Raw genomic sequence first — 23,140 nt, forward strand, 5'->3', positions numbered from 1 at the left:
CCTAGTGTTCATCTCCCAGTAATACAGCATCTCCCAGTAATACAGCACCTCCTAGTGTTCACCTCACAGTAATACAGCGCCTCCCGGTGTTCTTCTGGAACGTGTCCTGGAATTCTTTCGAGCTTTGAGCTGCATCATTTTCGAGTGGGGGCGGAAGTGAGATTGTCATAGTATGTGTGAGATGAGCTCGATGACGTGTTCTTGCTGTCCATGATGAAATAGCAGACGTGGTAATGCACGTGGGTCAGAAGAGCACCAGTTGCACAGCTCCTGATGTACACAGGACGATGTCTTTTCGCACACTGAAATATGAAGTTTGGTGCTCCCTGTGACTGCGTGCAGCCTCGTGCTGCCATCTGTTGGTGGGTTACAAAACTAGTCTGGAATCTTTAACATCTCTTTTATTTTTGATGTATGTACAGTGTACAGATACGTTCTGTATTATTGAATAATACAAACTCAAAACTCATTAATTCAAGATTGCGTAGTTTATTAAATTCATTAAATCATCTTTAATATTAACAAAATAAAAACTTTCAAAATAGAACAACCCTCAAAAGTTTGTCATTTCTTACATATATATTTTTATATATATATATATATATATATATATATATATATATATATATATATATATATATAATCTGCAGTGTGTGTCATCTGCACTGCTCCTACCAGTGACACCGTATAGAAATTGCACATTAAAACCCACACACGAGAAAAGAGACATGATTCCTCACAAATAATTCAAATTATAATCCTATTTTCATGTTTATCCAAGAAAAATCATCTATTATACAGGCAACAGTGTGTAAGTTTTTCTTATCTTTTCTATGCGTGTAATACAGTGTGTTCGTTTTGCAGGTATAAAGAAAAAAATCCACATTCATGGAAAAAGAAGCAATAATATTCGTGGCAGAACCTTCAACTATAATAAATGCAGAAAAAGAACACGCCATGCAGCCTGTCGTTTCTTTTTTACATTAAGGTGTTAATGATGACTCAATTACTAGTCATTTAGGGTTTTTTTTAGGCTTAAATGGGTTCAATTAAATGCTGAAAAAAATCTATTTAACTGTCTAGACAGAAACAAATCAGGACTGTCAATCAAGTCCCTGGTACAGAATGCCGATAGTGCACTCTGCTACTTCTGGGGGAATAATAATGCTACTTCTGCACCAGAAATAATAAGGAGGGAGAAGGGAATAGTGACTATGCAGTACAGAATAGTTCATATGGAATGGGGTATGTGTAGGGAATCGTGAGGAGGAAAATGGAGTAGGGAATAAGGAATAGTGAGAGCAGATGATTGAGAATAGTTAGGAGGAAATAGTGAGGAGGAAATAGGGAATAGTGAGTAGGGAATAAGGAATAGTGAGCAGGGAATAGGGAATAGGGAATAAGGAATAGTGAGTAGGGAATAAGGAATAGTGAGCAGGGAATAGGGAATAGTGAGGAGGGAATAAGAAATAGTGAGGAGGGAATAAGGAATAGTGAGAAGGGGATTGTGAGTAGGGAAGAGGAATAGGGAATAGTGAGTAGGGAATAGTGAGGAGAATATGGAGTAGGGAATAGTGAGGAGGAATAGGGAGTAGGAAGTTAAGGAATAGTGAGGAGAGAATAGGAATAGTGAGGAGCGAGTAGGGAGTTGGGAATATGGAATATTGAGGAGGGAATAGTGAGGAGGGAATAGGGAGTAGTGAGGAGCGAGTGGGGAGTTGGGAATATGGAATATTGAGGAGGGAATAGTGAGGAGGGAATAGGGAGTAGTGAGGAGCGAGTGGGGAGTTGGGAATATGGAATATTGAGGAGGGAATAGTGAGGAGGGAATTGGGAGTAGTGAGGAGGGAATAGGGAGTTGGGAATAGTGAGTAGGGAGTTGGGAATAGTGAGTGGGATTTAGGGCTTTGGTGCCACTAATAGTAATGCACAACTATTTTAGTTACTATTTATAGATGTGTTGGTCACATGGTGAATTGATTAAATTCTATTATGTTGGTGCAGAAACACTCAAATACAACGGTGTACTTGTGTCAGTTTTACAGGAAAACAAAATACAGGGCAAAAGTAAATAGACAAAAGACATTGAAAAGGGTTCATATAAAGAAAAAAAAAAAAGAATATTTTTGCTAATCAAACAAACAAAACCAAACTAACTAATAGTGTCACATGTTATAGAAGCCAGTAAATAACACGTGGAAACGTTACCTACATAAATACAATACTATGAGAAAATAAATCATCCTCATGGTGAAAGAGTCGTAAAAAAAATACAGCTAGCATTCTACACACAACAAACCAGTCTTTGTGGCTAAACATAAACAGTGAAAAGATGACCAAAACAGCTAGCCACTGTAATAAATCAAAAAAATATTTAGCTTAATACTTTACAATATGAAATCTCTTCGAGCTTGTGAGCGTACAGCCGAGGTTGTGATAGGACCAGGTCGGCTAATTATAGAAAGCTAGTTAGCGAATAATGTCAAATACATTAACAAGAACAATGAGGGGTTGCCAGTGAAGTGTGTTAGCAAAACTATCTGGTACGTGTAGAAAATAGAATTACAAAACCTAAAGACGAACCTAAAGTGTCTGGTGTTGCATTTTAGAAAGGAGTTTATTCAGAAGTCTGTTAAGGAGCTAACAGAAACCAAGCTGTCTGGGTTTAATAATAAACTCATGATGAACACTGTTTTAAAGACAAGAAATCTGTAATGGTGAACACATTTGGCACCTCTAATCACTGCTGGCTTTAGTTCTGCTACAGCTAGGAGGACCTTCACACGTTACTATTTCATCTTATACCTTCAATACACACGATACACATGGAAAGACTAAGTGTGTGTTCCAACACTGTTTTTAATCCGCTCTTGTCCACTTCTCTTCCCCTCGTCCCCTGGTGTTGTTTACTTTGATTTACAGCTCGAGTGCTGTAGATAAGACGGCTAATAAATGGGTGTTAGATGCAAGGTCGAGTCAAGGTCACTGTAGACTTCAGGAGCACATCTTTTTGCCAAAAGATAAATCTGTTTATAAGCGTAAATCAGAGCTTAGCATTGCACATCTCAAACATTAAAGTGTACAAGACAGCTGATGGAATTGCGACAGAGTGCTAGCTATTTTGCATGCTAGTTACGTGCAGTGCCTGTGAAAAGTTTGGAAACACTTCACCTTTTATGGTTTTTGAGAGGAATACAGTCCCATTACCTCCTGTCACAGATACTCTTCACCAAATGGATTAATTTCTTGTGATCCAGTTCATTCCAGAGCAGTTCAGTAGGATTGAGGTGCTGTGACTGGTCAGGTTGTTCCATGATAGATATCACTCCAGACCTCTGTTTTCTCTCTAAATAACATAATCGTAAAATTGTTCGATAAAGTCACTTCCAATGAGCCGCAGTCCAGACGGAACTGTTGGTGTTGAAGTATGGAATGGGAGACGTGTTGGTTCAGAATTCCTTTCACTTTCCAGAACCTTCACTGCTCCAAAACAACCCCAAACCAATAAACTTCCACCTCCATGTGTGAGTGTGGGGGTGAGGGAGTCTGATCACATCTTCTCTCCTGTTCTCCATCTCACACAAGATCTTCTGGTAGAGATGAAAATCTCACATTTGGACTTCACTGTCACATTCTGTGTTTTTGGCTTTTACAGAGTTTGCTGCATAGAAACTAAAGGAACATGCACGTGTCTGAAAAACCATAAAATACCTGATGTTTCCATGAGGGGTGTAACAGTACACAAAGTTCCCGGTTCGGTACGTACCTTTGTTTTAAACTCACGGTTCGGTTCAATTTTCGTTACAGTTATGGGGGAAGAAATGCATAAATTTGCTTAGCGTTTTTTATTAACGCGTTTTTTTATTACATTTTTTAAACAATTTTAAATAAAATGCCTTCTTGGTTTAATAATATTAAAATATTTTATTAAAATAAAATAGAGAATTTAATTATTAAATGAAATTTGTATTATATTGATTAAATTGGGTAATCAAATAAATTTGGAACAACTTAAACTGTTCTGCTTATCAGATTTTAACAAATGTCTTCATTCCTCGTATAATTGATTCAATGCGGAACTGTCAGGATTTTCTCCTTTCAAGAAAAAATTCCTGAAGCTGGATATAAAGACGCTAAAGAATCCAAATCGCTATCAATAGCAGGTATCCACTTCCTGGTTAGCATCTAATACTAGCGCTATAGATTCTTTAGAGTTTTTATGCATGCGCAAAACAAATCTTATTTCCAGTACAGAGCGAGCAGTCACAGTGACACTGCGCTAACTCTAGTTTCTTTTTTTATACCACTGGTTTTGTTGTGCATGTTTTCAAGTTTAATAATAAAAAAAATATCCACCCAAAGTGCGAGGCGGAGAATAAATAAAACTTACGGTACGTTCCTGAGGGAAACTCAGATTGTAAGTATGTTCTGCACGTAAAATGGACTGACTTTAGTACACGTGTACCGAACCAAAAGACCTGCACTGAAGATTTTCCTTATGAATACGTGTATCGTTACACCTGTATTTTCCATACTTTTTACAGTCACTGTACCACACTAGATCATAACCAGGATTGTGAGAACCTGCTCCATTAACACACTTCCTTCACCATGCTGTGACACACTCAGGGTTACCCAGGTCATACACACTTGTGAGAAGCTACCAAGAGCGCATTTGAAAAACAGAGCCTCTGTGTTTTTAAATCCAGACCCAAACCCCGGTCTGACATGTGCCCCCTTGAGGAGGAATTTGGGATATAGCCATGATGTAACCTTCAATGAATTCAGAAGCTGATTCAGTCAGGAAGATGAAGGTTATTAGTGTGCATCTGTGTGTGTGTGTGTGTGTGTGTGTATTTTCGTGTGTTCAGGACTTAAAGACATGGACAGCTCGCACCACGTACTGCCTGCAGATGGGACACTCATTCATTTTCTTGCCACATCGGGTGCAGGTGATCATGTGACCACACTCAAGCAGGACGCAGTCGATCACAGCGTCCATGCAGATACGACACACGTTTTCATCCAGAGTGCTGAGAGGAGCCGGAGCTACACCTGCACACAAACCATCACAAACAGTCACCAAATAATCGTTATTTAATAATAATATTGATTTATATTGTTAGTGATGATAATTATATTGATAAATAATACTGATAATATAATAAACATGTTCATGGTTTAGTTCCCTGTTATCCCTCTCTTTCTCTCTCTTTCTCTCTCTCTCTTCCTTCCTTCTCATCAAAAAATTAATAAAACAAATATAACAGCTTGTTATGTTACATGGAAAACAATTTCTCTCCAACACTTACAAGCAAAAATCTTACTAAAGTGCTCAATAAACGTCCAGTAAAAGTTCTGACCAATCAGAGTTGAGAATTTAACATGACTGTGATATAAGGATTGTTCATGCACAATATGCATTCGCTAACACCACCATTTTTTATCTGTCTGTCTGTCTGTCTGTCTGTCTGTCTGTCTGTAAATCTATTCATTTAAGGAGGTGTTTGCTGACTTCTGTCTCCATTAGCTCTTATTAATCGTTCTACTCAAATAAAATCACCTAAAGCTCTAAAGCATCAGCAGTCTACAACCCACACACACACACACACACACACACACACACACACACACACACACACACACACACACACACACACACACACACCACTGTTGCTGCTGTTTCAGCAGAAAGGCACTTTAGAATATTAGATCAAGACACAGTGCAGTTATACGCATTTTAAATCAGTGGGGCTTTGGGCTTTCAGCCAGGACGAGTAAACCTTCAGAGTGATCGGCTCTTACTGACCCACACACACACATACACACACACACACACACACACACAAAACAATCACACTAATGACCAGGCATTATTACATCTACCACAATACTGTACATGAATATTACAAATATCATTTCATTCAAATCTCTTGTTGGAGAAGCACAAGGTGGGGGGTCCTTTTTATTTATATTTTATATATCTATAGAACATTTTACCAAACCTATAATCACTTTACAGAAAGTGTTATTTCTATCTTCTGCTCCCGTTAGGGGTCTCATCATTGGGGATCATCTGTCTCCAAACCACCCTGTCCTCTACATAGGACATACATAGGGATATAAACTCATCCACCTTCACCACCTCCACTTCCTCACTTCCTTGCAACCGCACCACTTCACTGCCTTCACTCTTCTTCACACACACGTTCTACTGACTTTCATCGCCTTATCTCCAGCGCATATCCACCTCTCGAAGCTCTTCTCCACCTGCTCCCTACTCTCACCACAAATCACAATATCGCTTCACAGTCACGAACATAACACGATCATAAAATAATAAAAACTCTCAGTAGAAAGCAAATCGGCTCATATAGAGAATACGTTAACCAATTAACACGTTTACAGATAAATGTTCACTGTTTCACAGCAAAACATTTTGATCAATGGATTAATTCTGTGAATGCCAAGAAAACATATAAGATAAATCCGAATTCTTAGAAGAATCAGTAAGAACAGTCATAAGTAGACATGGAGTCGTTACATGTAGCGTATATATCAATGTTCAATGGAACTGACTGTATATGTGCATAAATTCACTGGGTTCAGAAAGTATTCAGACCCCCTTCATTTTATTTGGTTGCGTCAAACCCAGAAAGACTTGAGGCTGTAATTTCTGCCAAAGGTTCTTCATCTACTGAGTAAAGGGTCTGAATACTTTTGTACATGTGATATTTCAGATTTTTTTAAATTACAGATATTTCTAGAATTCTGTTTTCTTGAGTGTAGATTTATGAGGGGGAAAAAAAATCTATCTGAAAGACTGTAGTATCAGGCTGCATATCAAAAAATTGAAAAAGATGAAGGGAGTCTGAATACTTTCTGAGCCCACTATATACAGTATATATATATATATTATAGTACAGTACAGTATATATGTATATTACGGGTCAAACTGTGCACAAAATTCACGGTGCGGTTTGTACCTCGGTTTTTATTCGTACCTCGGTTCGGTTTGGGGGATGGAATGCAAAACATAAAATTGTTTGTGGTTTTTTATTAAAGCAGTTTATTATTATGAACATTTTTAAACCAATTTTAAATAAAATGCCTGCTTGGTTAAATAATATATAAAATGATATTTGATCAAATTTAATAAAAACAATTAAATTGAATAAATAAAATTAATGCAACACACTTTTTTTAATATATCGATTAAATTAAAAAATCAATTAAATAGACAAAAATTCAATTGATTAAATAAAATTAAATAAATGAAAAAATTGTATTAATTAATTTACATTTGCTAGACCTTATTTGTTTAATAAAGATGGTTATGTAAGTGTTTGTGTGTGTTTTACATGTAATATTTGATTTTATAAAGATATGATCTACCGAACTCTTCTACTTATTTCAGCATATAAATGTCTTCATTCCTTTCACCCTTCATTTCTTCACTCCCTCGATATGTGGATATTAGCGATATCTGGATAACACACTTTTGGCCATATAGTGTACTTACAGACAAACACACACGGTGAAACACGGATGTATCATGCAAGTGGAAAGCGCATGCATCGTATAATTTCACTCATTCTTACCTCCAGCACCTCCATCACATATAGGAGGATATGCCACGACTGCATGGTTAATAAGGGAGCAGAGGAGAATTCAAATTTAACCAAAGGTACAATGAAGACAAGAAACAAGTTTCTTCTCCGTCCCAACAAACAGGTGGTGGAATGAAGGTCACCTGGCTGTCCAAAGAGTTGAGTCACTGTTTGACTTTCCTCTTTATCTCTTAAAGGTCTACCTTCTCACCAAGCATTACTAAGCTCCAAGTACAGGACTTAGTAAAGAAGCATTAGGAGGTATTTTTGGATAGAGGCTACGATACAGTGCATTCAGAACAGCGTCTTCATTAAGCTGGAAAGATAAATGCTTCAATTAATCACTGTATAAACGATGGTTTAAAAATAGGGTTCTAATAACAATCTGACCTGCACAGGACATGTGAAAAACTCAGTTTTTGCCAGGACTTTGGTATTTTTAACATGCTACTCTTAATTTTTTATTGCATGCCTTATTGAGCTAAGTTTGTGGATTCTGCTCTCTCTTTATATATATATATATATATATATATATATATATATATATATATATATATATATATATATATTATTTACTATATACACACATTTCATTTACATTAAATTCAGTGGCTGGGATTTAAACTCATGACCTTCATATCCAAAAGCCAATGCGTTAACCTGTAAGCCGCCACCTCCTACACTGCATTAGTGCACATATCAAAAAATCTCACCTGCAGTGATGCTGTTGTTCATGTTTTCCACTGCAAAAAATAAAGAAACACGAGGAGTCAGATGTGTGTTATAGCATTCTAACAAAAATGTTTTTAAAGATATTGTACAGGATGTTTAATCAAAGACTGTCTACAGTAAACAATACAGGAACAGAGAGTTCAGGATTAAGAACCCTTAGTACACTTATTAATGGCCATAATTCCTAAATGTCAGGTAGTGATGCAGGTGTGGATGTGAGGAGGCCTGGGGTGCAGGCAGTGTCACATTCATTCCAAAAGTGTTCAAAAGGCTTTATAGTAGGAGATCTTTCACAAACCAACCCAACCTATGGAAAGTAGATCTTTGGATTTGTGCATGCTGGAACAGGTTTGGGAAGGGAAACTTGACAAAACTGCATCTGAAGATATCCGATGCAATTGTGTGCTTCTGACTTTGTGCTACAGCTGTTTTGGGAAAAACCACATATGGCTGGTGTCCAAATACTTTTGGTAATAGTATATTTCATGTGTGTTGCCTACAAAAACTGAATTTTTGTGCTAATTTGTTTGAGTGATCTAAAACAATTTCAGGAGTAACAATATATACCACATTTTCATCTCTCTTTGCCAAGTCTTGTCTATATCTTTAATCAAGATTTGCACCTCAGACAGAGGAAAAACCAGAGCCAGGACTCACAGGAGGTGCGGTTGTGTTGGTGTTCTCGGTATAAACGCTGGACGCGTTCCACCAGTTCCCACTTCTCACAGCAGCCGGAAAAATTCACAAAATTCCTGGCTAGAATTTCCTTCAGCTGCCGAACGGTTAACAACTCGATGTCATCCTCGCTGGAGAGATCAGAGATCGAGGCTCGAGCCCTCCTCTGAGTCACCGGGCTAGACTGTTTACACATCAATACGCACACACACACACACACACACACACACATACACACACACACACACACAGCCAAGTGAGAAGAGCCAAAAGTAAATGTTTCAATGTTCTCTGCACTGTATATGGTGACAATACATTGAATAAAAAAAAAGTAACACAGCAGGAAACATCAACATCATCATGCAGATGCAGATCATTAACGTTTTTAATTGTTCATATTATTAGGATTTTTTACTTATTTTGCACAATAAAAAAAAATTTCCGTAATAAAAAAAAAACAAAACAAGACAAAAAGGATAATCTATATGCTGTGCAGGCAAAAAAGGCGAACGAGCATAATTAAAATTCAGAAGTAACTGCTGAAATTGAGGAAAAAAAATTATTATAATTTATAAAATTATAATAACAAATATGCTCATAAGAAAGAAAGAAGCTTTTAGATTTATTACATGTACAGTAAAATTAGTTCTTCATATATCCCAACGATGTTAGGAAGCTGTGGTCAGCCATGATATGGCGCACCTGAAGCACAGAGGGTTAAGGACCTTGTTCAAGGGCCCCAAGAGTGTCAGCTTGGCGATACTGAGACTTGAACCCTCGGACCTCTGTACAGTAACTCCAAGCCTTAACCACTAAACTACAACTTCCCTGAGAAGGCCATGGTGACTCAAATGAGCCCTCTTTACTACCATGGTGAGAAGAAAATGTGAGACTGCGTGCTGCACAGAGAGGGCTATATTATATTTACTATTTATCATGTATTATTTATTAATACATTTATTAATATTTATTCCATTTAGCACAATTTCATGATTATTATTATTATTTTTAAATAGAGTTCAGGACTATTTTAAAAGAAATGTTATATTTGTTTTTGTTTTGTTTTAATCCAGTATCTATTTTAAAAACTATCGGGTATCCGCAAGCACGATCTAACCTAGCTATCGTTATCGGTCGACCTCTAGTTATTAACGTCGAATAATTATTCAACCACCAACCACATGCATAAATAAGTAAATGATTTTATTTCCATGACAATGAACATGATAAAAAATGTCATTAGGATAGTAATAACGCTCTTTTCATGGGTGATGTATCTCTTAAAATGTGACTCTCATTTGTCTGTACGGTGCAGAACAAAGTAATAAACTAATCCATTATTAGGAAGCAAAATAAATACATTTAAAGTCATAATAAAATCTCCACAATAATGCTGGTAGTCACTCCGGCCGACTCTCATTAAATAAAGAAAATATTGTGTGGCCCTCAGGGATAAAAGTTTGGGACCCCTGGTGTATAGTAATAACAGCTCACCTCTAGTAAAGGTTCATTGTTCTCCAGGGGGAGGAGAGACACAGAGGCAACATCTCCACAATCCTGTTTATTAACACACACATCATTATCATTAGACAAAAGGGATGTGCTTGTGTGTGTGTGTGTGTGTGTGTGTGTGTGTGTGTGTGTGTGTGTGTGTGTGTGTGTGTACCTGGCTGGTTCCTGAGCTGTTGTTAGTGCTGTGTGTTTCTTCCTGAGGGGCAGAGACAGACAGTGCAGGCTGCTGGGGGGTGGTGGGTGCAGCATCAACGGGCAGGGCTAAAGCAGGGGGTGGGGGTTCTTCAGTGTTTGCCTCTTCAGTCTCCTCCTCCACCTCCTCGTCCTCCTCCTCTTCTTCCTGAAGATCCACCCCCATGTGTTGCAGCACAAGCTCGACGAGTTCCTCCTTCTCGGTGCATGCGTCGGTACTGATGTCACGCAGTGTGAGGTAGCGGCGCAGGTCGCGCACTCGCAGACGCATGAGGCGTGCCCGTTCGAACGCCGTCGCCCACAGGGCGTGGCACACGCAGCAGCGTCGCAGGTTCTCCTGCAGCACGCTACACAGCGCACAGAAGCTCCGCCCACAGTCTGAACACACGTGCTGCACACAAACATGGTTTCAGAATCTGACTTTTGAGCACATCAAAATGTACAACATTTAAACATACAGAGAAACCCACCTTTCTTCTGAAGACGGAGAAGGCGAGGCCACAAGCTTTGCATACTGCTCCATTTGGTGGAGGAGGGCTTGATGGTGATTGAGTGGAGCTTGTTGAAGGATAGGCAGAGTAGCCAGCGCCAGGAGCAAATCTGAATGGCCCGGCTCCACCTCCGAACCCAGCCTGATGGCTTCGAACTGCCCCGGAACCGATCAGATCGTTCAATAAACCACAACACGAAGCCCACATAGAGGCCTACAGAAGAGTTGTGAAAGAAAAAGACAGAGCCAAAGAAATAAGGATGTTCCAGAACCTGTGTCATGCAGTTATAATGATTAGAAGGTCCTAAATTGGTCTCTTAGACAACGCTCTCCATACAGTGTATGAAATGCATCTGAATAAAGGGAAAATCCCAAACAACTCCCCATTGGGAATATAGTGCATTACACAGGGTGTAGAAGCTATTGATTTATTTCAGAGGCACCAAAACAAGGCGTAAAGATCGAAACCAGAAATTGCCAACTCTTCACACTATTCTGTGCTCTAAACCTCTATATCTAGAAAGCATTATTTGTCACCACATGCAGTGCAGTGGTACAGACAGTCAGAGGCTGAAAAAAACCTTGCTGAATAAAGCCTACATTACGCATAGAGTGTAGAAGTGTTGGAGCAGTTTAGTGAAATTGGATGGAACTAAAACTCAAATGGCTCATATAAAAAAGCGATATTTTAATAGGTTCAATAATATTTTTTAATTCTATCTGACATTATCATTATAATAATAAATCCAGTGTGGCGAGTAGCATTGCCACCTCACAGCTTCCATCCTGAGTTTAAGTCACCAAGCTTTGCATATTCTCTCTGTTTTCACACTGGTCTTCTCCTGGTTTCCCAGATTTATTCTAAAAGCTTGCCAGGAGTAGGATTAACTACACAGGCTTAAATCAAGGTGTAAACAGGTGTGCAGATCTGCATGTCCATGGTGCTCTTAAACAAACTGGGATGTATTTACATCTTTTACATATATATATATGTCAATATGTGTAATGTGTATAGATTTTCTCTAAAATGTAATGTACAGTATAAAGTAATCTCGAGAAGGGCTTAACCCCAGCCTGACTACAAGGCAAACTCTCTGTGGAACAATGAGCTTCCTGTTTACATCCTGCACTGCATTTTGGGTAAGGCCAATACAGCTGCGTGTGTTATTTGCTCTGAAGAGCTGCTTTATTAAATAAAATTGTTGCATCTAAAAAAGATGTCATTTATTCCCTCTGGGAGGTTTTAATAGAGTGCAGATGATTTTATAGACAGCAAACGATCAGAGTTTGACATTTAACTTCTATGCATGTGTCTGAGGTTTGTAAATAAAGGGTGATGTGATGGATCAGTTACAGCTTTAGTGATGCAGAAGGTTTTCATACACAAGATACTGCTGGTAATACTGTGAACTGTGAACTATGTGTGTGTGTGTCTATATATAATATATATATATATATATATATATATATATATATATATATATATATATATATATTACATATATATAAACATTTAGTGACTGCATTATATATATATATATATATATATATATATATATATATATATATATATATATATATATATATATACATATATATATATACACACACACACACATATATGCATATAATATATAATGCAGTCACTAAATGTTTACATATATATATATATATATATATATATATATATACACACAGGTTATATGTCAACATTGTCTCCAAGATTCCCAGGGCTTCCAGGTCGCAGTTACAATCATAATCCTCAATCAGAACGATCATTCATAACCATGACTATTATTCCTATGAATGATCCTTCACTGAGATCATTGATGTTGAGAGACAACCTTCTAAATGACCACTTACAGTCTCAGTGCTGCAAAAGTCGGCAGATAAAACACAATATTTTAGAATATCATTTATTAGATACTGGTCTTACACCATTACCACCACCACCACCACCATCATCATCATCACCTCCATCTTTATTCTGAAATAAGCTCAAATAACATTCAGTCTTCTGAACGACTAAAAAACATGCACTGTACCTTCATTGCATCTCCACGCTGCAGAATTGGTGAAACGCAATCAAAAGGACGAGCATTGCAGCGGAATTACTCCATTACGTCTTCACTGTCTTTCTCTCTCTCTCTTTCTCTCTCTATCTCGGTGTGTGTGTGTGTGTGTGTGTGTGTGCGTGTACAGAACAGAGCATTACGTCATGGCTTAGCGAGGCTCCACCAATCACGATGCAGCAGTAACAGCTGTTCTCTGCAGCAGCCAATCGCGTTTGGTGGGCGGGGATTAATTGGTGCGCGTGAACAGAGAGATACAGGTGATGACGCAGAGCCGGTTAGAGATTCCGCTTAATGTAATTAGGAGGCCAAGCACCAATGTCTGGTTTTCTCATCTACTACAACTCATAGAACCCTGAGATGAAAAGTTGTCGAATTTGTCACACTGACTGGGGAGAGTCCAAGTGCTCCCCAACACTCTAGCGCCATCACCGGGTCAAACATGGACCTAATTCTGTAGTAAGTATTTGGTCATGAAGTTTTAAACCAAGCATTCCTGAATTCCCTGCATAAGGATGAGCTCAATTACCTTAATCAGATTTCTGATATCTTGGAATTTTACAATAATAATTTTTTTGCTGCATCTCCCACTCCTTTAGCACCAAATTTGGCACATCATTTGCAGAGTAAAAGGTTTGGAATTTTAATTTCTCCCAACATGTTGGCCTTCTGATCAGAAACTTGTGAGTTCAAATCCCAGCACCACCAAGCTGCCACCGCTGGGCCCTTGAGCACGGCCCAGCAACATCACACAACACAGAGCAACATAACAGAACACAGAGCTACATAACACAACACAGAGCTACAAAGCACAACACAGAGCTACAAAGTACAACACAGAGCTACATAACAGATCACAGAGCTACATGACAGAACACAAAGCTACATAACAATAGACAGAGCTACATAACAGAACACAGAGCTACATAACAGAACACAGAGCTACATGACAGAACACAGAGCTACATAACAATAGACAGAGCTACATGGTCTGTATCCCTATTTATTACCCACACTGTCTATACTGTCTCATATTGTCTGTATTGTCTTGTATAGTCTGTTTTTGTCTTGTTGTGTCTGTTTTGTCATGTATAGGTTTTTATTTATGTCTGTACTTTTGAGAGTAACAAACAGCTGGAACCAAATTCCTTGTGTGTGTCAACACACTTGGCCAATAAACCTGATTCTGATTCTGATTCTGATGACAGAACACAGAGCTACATAACAATAGACAGAGCTACATGACAGAACACAGAGCTACATAACAGAACACAGAGCTACATAACAGAACACAGAGCTACATAACACAACACAGAGCTACATAACAGAACACAGAGCTACATAACAGAACACAGAGATACATAACAGAACACAGAGCTACAAAACACAACACAGAGCTACATAACAGAACACAGAGCTACATAACAGAACACAGAGCTACATAACACAACACAGAGCTACATAACAGAACACAGAGCTACATAACAGAACACAGAGCTACAAAACACAACACAGAGCTACATGACAGAACACAGAGCTACATAACAATACACAGAGCTACATAACAGAACACAGAGCTACATAACAGAACACAGAGCTACATGACAGAACACAGAGCTACATAACAGAACACAGAGCTACATAACAGAACACAGAGCTACATAACAATACACAGAGCTACATAACAGAACACAGAGCTACATAACAGAGCTACATAACAGAACACAGAGCTACATAACAGAACACAGAGCTACATAACAGAACACAGAGCTACAAAACACAACACAGAGCTACATGACAGAACACAGAGCTACATAACAATACACAGAGCTACATAACAGAACACAGAGCTACATAACAGAACACAGAGCTACATGACAGAACACAGAGCTACATAACAGAACACAGAGCTACATAACAGAACACAGAGCTACATAACAATACAGAGCTACATAACAGAACACAGAGCTACATGACAGAACACAGAGCTACATAACAGAACACAGAGCTACATAATAGAACACAGAGCTACATAACAGAACACAGAGCTACATAATACACAGAGCTACATAATAGAACACAGAGTTACATAACAATACACACAGCTACATAACAGAACACAGAGCTAAGGACTAAAGTAAGCACTAATATAAACTAAGTGCAAAATGTCCATGCAACTACTGTTCAAATGTTATTATACCATTCTATCTAATTTCTGGTTTTTATTCAAAAATCAATGTCCTAGAAAGAGCTTAGGCAGCAAATTTGTAATAATTTATGATTTATTTATATATTCTCTGCTTTAGGACAGTAAGGAATTTATGTGCCTACTTATCACTTTTGGAGCCACTCACACTCTCCACCTCTGAAGTGTGTGTGTTACTGCCCAACAAATCATCAACACTCATCTACACACCTTAGAGGACATTTAAAGAAATGCTGTCTGCAAAGGTCGAGAGGCCAGACATATGTCTCACCCCAACCACAGACTATTTACCCTTCTCCCATCAGGCAGACGCTACAGATGCCTCAGAGTCGCACAAACAGGCTATATAACAACTCCATTCCTGTGACTGTTTCTGCACTGAACATCTGATCATATAATGTCAATAAATACACTACTGCATTGTCACTTTTGTCTGTGTTGCACTGCTTCATCCACAACTTATGTTATAATTGCACTACTGAATATTCCACCCATATTTATTCTGTATATACTGTATCATACATTCATATGTATATTATATTTGAGCATGTTATTTCCTTGACATGTCTTATCCTCTGCACAATCTTGCATAGTTACACTGTATATTACTATATATACCATATCTTTATCAAATTCTGCATCTTCTTCACATTATTCACTCGAACCCCTCTGCATATGGACCCCATCCCTCATTAGCACATTATTATTTATTGGAAATAGGCCACTTATGCACTTCTGGTTAGATGTTAACTGTATTTAAATGGCTCTGTACATGTAGCTTGCACAATAAAGTTTAATCTAATCTAATCTAATCTAATCTAATCTAATTTAAAAAAAAGAATCACTGCCACCTGCTGGTGTCCATGAAACGGGTGTGGAACAGAATTCTGTTGAGGTACTGTGTCAATTTCTAAAATTCTCATGAACTCACAAATTTTCAGTAAAAAAAACCTCACTTTATTTGACCACAGGATTACTGTAACACTTCATTAAAGTAATTACAGTAGAATAAAAGGATGAAATAAGAAGAGTTGGAATATAAATTAAATAAAGACACATGCAGTGATTGATACCGAGAGCAGAAAACTTTGGGGAACAATGAATTATTGGTATGATGTTCAGGGAAAGGGAAGTTGTCTCTCCTAATGTTATGAGTGTAATGCTGAAACTATTCAAGCAATTTTTCCTCCTTCTTCTTTCGGCTGCTCCTATTAGGGGTCTCCACAGCAGATCATCTGTCTCCATACCCCCCTGTCCTCTACATCTGCTTCTTATAAATTAACTACCTGCAGGTCTTCCCTCACCACATCCATAAACCTCCTCTTTGGTCTTCCTCTGATATTCAAACAAATATTGCAAATTGTTTTAAAAGATGCTCATTATTCTGGTACCGATTTAAAAGTCCACTACCTCGAAACGCTTGTCATCACATCCAGAAACCGGAGGAGAAGGAATGTCCTGATACGGTCTGCCCACGTATTTACAAGACCTCAGAAAGCATCAGTACAACCCATTCCACCTTACATTTAAACGTTAATCATGATTGGTGTTGATCTTATTGGATCATGTGATTGTACAGTGTAGGTTATGATCTCCACAGGTCGCCATGTGATTGGATGTGCTGCCATGGCTAGACGCCTGCATTGTGTCGGGGAAGTGGCAGCTCAGAGGTTAAGGTTATTAACAGCAAGTCCCAGTATTACCAAGCTGCCACTCTTGAGGCTTGTCCCCTGTGCTCCAGGGGAGCTGCTTCAACATGAAGAAGTGACATGGTGTTCAGGAACCAGTTTTGATTTGCAAATTAACAGTTGAAACAAAAACAATTCCAAAACATTTTTAAAGAGACTGACAAGACAAAAACACCTTGGATCATTTTTTATATATTCATAGCATGAACAATGTAAGTGAAGTCATTTCCATACTGACACAACTGCTGCGTTTTATCAATGCCTTCTGGGTAAAACGGTTTCAGCGTTTCAGGCAGTTCTTCAGGCACTGAGGGTGAATTTAGGAGGAAAAAACAAACATAAGAGGATTTGGTACAAAGCAGGACTTGTGTGTTAGTATTCAAAAGACTCCCACAATGCACTGTTCTGTACAATGTGCTGTAATATAAATACAAAAAAATATACATTTGTCTTCCAGTTGACTGTGTGCAATCTGCAGCTGTTCTCACTATTCAGCAGAGGAAATGCATCTGAAGTTTATAGCACGCCATTCCGAGCTTTCTGTACATAGTGCGCATATAGTGCATAGTTTACTTTCTTAATCACTAGTGCATTTCAAGTTCTCTTTGATCTTCATTTCTTGTCCTCATTCAATTTCTTTTGCACCTCCAGAAAGACCTTGACCTCCTCAGGTGAGCGGATGTACGATTCTATCTCCGTGTCTGATATATTCTCGTCTCCGTTGACGTTCGGCACGGGTGAGTCGAGTCTCGGACGCTTTGCTTTCCTTGCTGATGGGGGCACGAAGAGGTTTCTTTTACCCCAGTGCACTTCTTCACAAGAGGCTGTGCTCTGTTCCTCAGCTTTCAAGTCGAGCTCAGAGTTCCTCATGGCCTGCAGCATCAGAGTTCTGCGGTATGAGAGGATATCCTCAACTAGCGTGCAGATGGAGCGCGGCTCAACGGCGCCTCCTCTGAGCCAGGGCAGGACACGACCCAGTTTACACAGCGCCTCCCTGAGCTCGCCGATGCGCCGCACCGCCGTGTCCCGCCTCATCCCACCGGTCTGCTTCAAATTAGGCAGTTTCGCTAGCTCACAGAACTTTTTCAGTGTGCATTTCATACGAGCCTGACACAGACACAGACACAGGGATTACTGATAAAACAAAGTAAGAGAAAAAATAAAAATACTGAATCATGAAAATGTGCCCAATTAAATAAATATGAATGTATTAATTATATTCATAAATATTGAGGAAAATAAAAAATGTATTAACACAGTTACATCCAAAATGAATGGGGGAAAAAAAAAAGAAAAAAAAAAAAAACCACAACACTTAAAATGAACAGCAAGTGCTATCAGTAATCCTCTAGAGGATAAAATTCATACCTATAGTTTTCGGGTTGCAGTATGAGAGCGGTCTCATACTGCAACCCGGAAAAACTATAGGTATGAATTTTTGCTGGAAAAAAACAAAGAATCGATTGACCTCTAGTGTGGTGTGTGTCTTAGAATGTTGTGTGTATGTGTGTGTGAGAGAAAACTCACCATGGGTTTAAGAGACTGCCAGGCAACATACACACATGCAGTAAGGAGGGGCAGAGGATGACGTCCGGTCACTAACCACAGATCAGCAGCCAGCTCCAGCAGAGCAGTGCTCCTCTGCACCAACCGATCTACAGACTCTACGTAGATATCGGGCACGTCGCTGGGGCTCAGCTTAAACCTAACACACAGACATGTTACTTCCACTTATGAGTATTTATAAAATGAAATTTTAAAAAGTGTCCTCTCGATTTCCTGTTGTCTACAGAAACTGTTTGTTCGTCATACATTTTATTTCTTTTTTACAGATTCATGCAATTGTATATTATATTTAGGTTTTGTGAGCTTCATACAATATTTCAGATTAAAGTGCAACCAATTCCCTACTGAAACAGTGAGAGCCATTCAAGTTTCTAGGTACCACCATCTCTCAGGACCTAAAGTGGGACAATAATATTGACATTGCTAAAAAGGCAAAGGAGCTGCTGAAACGGTTCTACTCGGCCATCATTGAGTCTGTCCTGTGTACATCTAGAACTGTCTGGTTCAGCTACCAAATAAGACATCAAGAGACTGCTGAGAGGATTAAAGGTGTCCCACTGCCCAACCTCAAAGATGCACTCTCCACTCATGCAAAGTGGAGAAAAGGTCTAAGAAATTCACTTTGGACCCCACACACCCAGCCCACTTTTCAAACCGTTGCCTTCCTTGTGTGTGTAAACGTACTATAAAGTTATTTCTGATTCTGAAAACATAAATATCCCATATTATATAATGATAATAATAATAATAATAATAATGATGATGATGATGATGCTCACTCGTGACAGTGGACCTCCAGGAGCTCGGTGAAGCTGCTGCTGGTTGTATTTTGGATGTTCAGGGCTTGGTTAAGGTCGTTATAAATGGCACCTATGGATGGTGGATCAGCGTCTAACAGCATGCCGATGGTCCCCAAGGCAACGGGCCAGTTGTTCTGTCTGCAGACAGAAAGAACGCAGGATCCCCCCAACATCTCCTTCTTCATAAGATGCCCGTTCAGGAAGTGCGGGTGCTGATAGGCACGTTCGAACAAGTTGGCCACGTCGGACTCCATGCGTTTGGATAAGCGGAGGATACGGCACAGAGCACGCACACGAACCAGACCTGCATAAACACACAGTTATTCTACAATACAATACAACAGGAGGGAGTTAAACACAGGAGACATGCAGCGGCTCGTTAAACTACTATTACACTTAGAGCTAGTCAGGTTCATTAGCTAGCCAATGTCAGGTCTTTACATTATTACGTATACGCTACAATTAACACAGAAAAACAAAAAGAACAGTCAGGAGGGAAGTAGTTACCTTTGATCAGGTTGGGACATGGCGTCTTTGCTACTTGTGTGCTGGCATAATAAGGTATGGCTGTGGAGGGTCAAACAAGAGGTACAATTAACCTACAGTTACAGACACACTGGAGCCACACTGCAGACAGACAGACAGACAGACAGACAGACAGACAGACAGACTGTAACCAGACAGGCACACTGCAGACAGAGAGAAACCAGACAGGCACACTGCAGACAGACCATAACCAGACATATAGACAAACAGTAAACAGGCAGGCACCCTATAGACAGAAAGATACAAATTGTAACCCGACAGGCACACTGTAGACATAAAGAGAGAGAGAGACAGACAGACAGAGACTGTAACCAGACAGACAGACAGAGTTTTCTGACCTTTTGAGTATTTCTCTTCACTGAGCACAGTGGTGAAAAGCCCCTCCGAGATGACGGAGCCACAGTCCTGACACACCCACTGCGTCTGACTGTACAGTTCATCCTCAACCACACTGTTTGATCCACACTGCGAGCACCGAGGGGGCATCACTACACACCACACACCTACAAGACCACCACGACCTCTTCAGCAGCTGGAAAATAATATCAGGCAAGAATGGGACCAAATTCCAAAAGCAAAACTCTAAAAACTCATAACCTCAACGCCCAGACGTCTTCAAATTGTTTTGAAAAGAAGAGGAGATGCTCCACCGTGGTAAACATGCCCCCCTGTCAACTTATTTCAGACCTGACATCCAATTTGTAATGAGCAAATTTTGTGCATAAAAGTGTTCAATTCCTCAGTGTAAATATTTATGTTCTCTGTGTTCAACACACAACACACACTGGAGGATCACAAATCTGAAGTCAGGCTGAATGTGACCACGATAAAGTATCTGAATGAACAGAATGAACACATTCAATAAAACATATTACTGAAACTTGTAATGTAGAAAGAAATGCACTGCTATTGGTTATAAAGAAGTGACGTATATACACTGTACAAGATCACTTTATAAATATTACAACATACGTGTATGGTATTTAAGGTAATACTTCTCATTTAATATCTACTGGGATTAAGTACCCGTAATACCGCAATGATCATTTAACCACGGTATACCGTGCAGCCCTTTCAGTATGCCCCAAAAAGTCATTATTTTAACAAAAAGAACGAGAGAACACACACACACACACACACACACACACACACACACACACACACACACACACACACACACACACAGCCAACTGAAACCTACTTACCAAATACAACACCATCGGCACAACAACTACACAACCATCCGCAGCAACACAAACACGGCAGTTTATATACGGGTATTTTACCACTGACTTCCGGTTTACGGAACGACTACTGCAATGCACAAAGAAACCACTAGAGGGCCAGACGGCGCACTTCAATAATAATAATAATAATATATACAATCTACGTATATATATATATTTGTATCATACGTAAAAGCTTTTAGTTGAAAATATAACCGTGTTATTTACAGTTAGTGAGTGTAAATGTAATAAAATGTAAAAAAAAAATTCTTCTTCTTCTTCTTTAGGCTTCTCCCATTAAGGGGCGCCACAGCAGCTCTTCCGTCTCCATTACATATTTATAACATGTATATTATTTATATTAGTACAGTGGTACCTCGACATACGAGTGCCCTAACATACGAGTTTTTTGAGATACGAGCGGTCACTCGGTCGATTTTTTGCTTTGATACGCGAGCAACAACTTGAGATACGAGCTCGAGACGCCGCTGCAAGATGGCGAATCAAAGCCAGAAAGCGAATATTGTGACGAAAATGAAGATAGTGTTGCATTAGAGGGAAAATGAGAGCTGTTTCTTTAAGGCTACTATCTCTGGGAATTGAAGTCCAGAGTGAAATGCATTATGGGTAGTGTAGTGCGGGAAAGAAGTGTGCGGGCTGGATGTTTTTCCTGTGTGCGATTTATATGATTTGTGTTCTGCAGTGCGGTCTGTTAATCCAAGTTTATCCACCTGGGAGTTATATTATACTGTAACCCTGCGAATCTATCGTCATAAAAACAAGTAAAGTGGTTATGCATCGGCTAATGTTATCCAGCCCCCCCCCGGCAAACTCACACACAAACACACAGAGACCCCACCAGTGAATACCATTGAATAAAACCTTATAATATCTTTACATTCTCTTTTATTATGTTTTTATACAATATTTTTCATTTATAAATAAATTTTTCTTACTCAAAAACACGTAACAAAAACAACTGGGGTCGCATTTAGGGGGCTGGAACTGATTAATAGCATTTTAATTAATTTCAATGGGGAAATTTGCTTTGAAATACGAGCAATTTGACATACGAGCAAGGTTACGGAACGAATTAAACTCGTATGTCGAGGTACCACTGTATTTATCCTATTGTATTTTAAAATGTGTGAATTTATAAGTGAAAATGTATTGTTAAAAATAAAACAGAACCATATATATATGATCCCCTGCAGATTTTGTAAATTTACCCCTTACAAGATAATTAACAGTCTAGGATGTTTATGGTAGGTTTATCTTAACATAGAGAGACCGAATATTAAATAGAAATCTAGAAAAAAAGTCTAAATTAATAATATATATAAATTATTTTTAACAGTAACTTGTTGGCAGTTATAGCACTTCCTCATGGTAAAGTCCCTTGTATATATCTGCCTTAAAAAAAACAAGCACAAACACACACATCTATCTATCTATCTCTCTCTCTATCTATCTATCTATCTCTCTATCTATCTATCTCTCTATCCATCTATCTATCGACACTAAATACACAATGAGCAATGCAATAGGTTTAATGTCATTATTAGCACAATAGACACTATATTAAGTTAGCTTCAATGCAAGTTTATGTTTTTTTGCTTTGTGTTTAAGAATCAGAAAAAAAATCAATATTAAAGCAGGTGTTGTGATTATTATTCAGGTGATTTCAAAGCTGCTTATGGGTCCTACTCCTAGAGAACGCGGATGTCCGCGGTTGACGGTTCCCTCATAATTAACTAAAAAAAAATATATATAATTAACTTATGAATTAATCAGGATGCTCTCTAATTTACAGCCCTTCCTAAAA

General features: G+C 38.8%; 2 protein-coding genes and 1 long non-coding RNA gene across 5 annotated transcripts; 1 reads left to right on the plus strand and 2 right to left on the minus strand.

The window, feature by feature from the left end:
• Positions 1 to 1,010: 1,010 nt before the first annotated feature.
• On the minus strand, positions 1,011 to 13,400 carry rnf34b (ring finger protein 34b). Of its 3 annotated transcripts, XM_046861891.1 has the most exons (8): positions 13,257 to 13,400; positions 11,192 to 11,425; positions 10,684 to 11,112; positions 10,512 to 10,574; positions 9,000 to 9,201; positions 8,324 to 8,353; positions 7,602 to 7,640; positions 1,011 to 5,055 (listed from the first exon to the last, which is right to left on the minus strand). In XM_046861891.1, exons 1-8 carry the CDS (start codon positions 13,260 to 13,262, stop codon positions 4,868 to 4,870), a joined length of 1,191 nt encoding a protein of 396 aa, XP_046717847.1. In that variant the 5' UTR covers positions 13,263 to 13,400; the 3' UTR covers positions 1,011 to 4,867. The 3 variants fall into 3 exon arrangements, with proteins under 3 accessions (XP_046717847.1, XP_046717848.1, XP_046717849.1); XM_046861892.1 differs by lacking the exon at positions 7,602 to 7,640; XM_046861893.1 differs by lacking the exons at positions 1,011 to 5,055; positions 7,602 to 7,640 and adding an exon at positions 7,653 to 7,926.
• Positions 13,401 to 13,551: 151 nt separating this feature from the next.
• On the plus strand, positions 13,552 to 15,895 carry LOC124393892. The gene is made up of 3 exons (XR_006927403.1): positions 13,552 to 13,742; positions 13,883 to 13,966; positions 15,590 to 15,895. It is a non-coding gene; the product is annotated as an uncharacterized LOC124393892 (long non-coding RNA).
• Positions 15,896 to 17,349: 1,454 nt separating this feature from the next.
• On the minus strand, positions 17,350 to 21,778 carry brf2 (BRF2 RNA polymerase III transcription initiation factor subunit). The gene is made up of 6 exons (XM_046861996.1): positions 21,295 to 21,778; positions 20,428 to 20,621; positions 20,051 to 20,110; positions 19,523 to 19,847; positions 18,705 to 18,882; positions 17,350 to 18,284 (listed from the first exon to the last, which is right to left on the minus strand). Exons 2-6 carry the CDS (start codon positions 20,573 to 20,575, stop codon positions 17,790 to 17,792), a joined length of 1,206 nt encoding a protein of 401 aa, XP_046717952.1. The 5' UTR covers positions 20,576 to 20,621; positions 21,295 to 21,778; the 3' UTR covers positions 17,350 to 17,789.
• Positions 21,779 to 23,140: the final 1,362 nt, after the last annotated feature.

This window comes from Silurus meridionalis, chromosome 11, assembly GCF_014805685.1.
Source record: "Silurus meridionalis isolate SWU-2019-XX chromosome 11, ASM1480568v1, whole genome shotgun sequence".
In the NCBI taxonomy this organism is placed as follows: Eukaryota; Metazoa; Chordata; class Actinopteri; order Siluriformes; family Siluridae; genus Silurus; species Silurus meridionalis.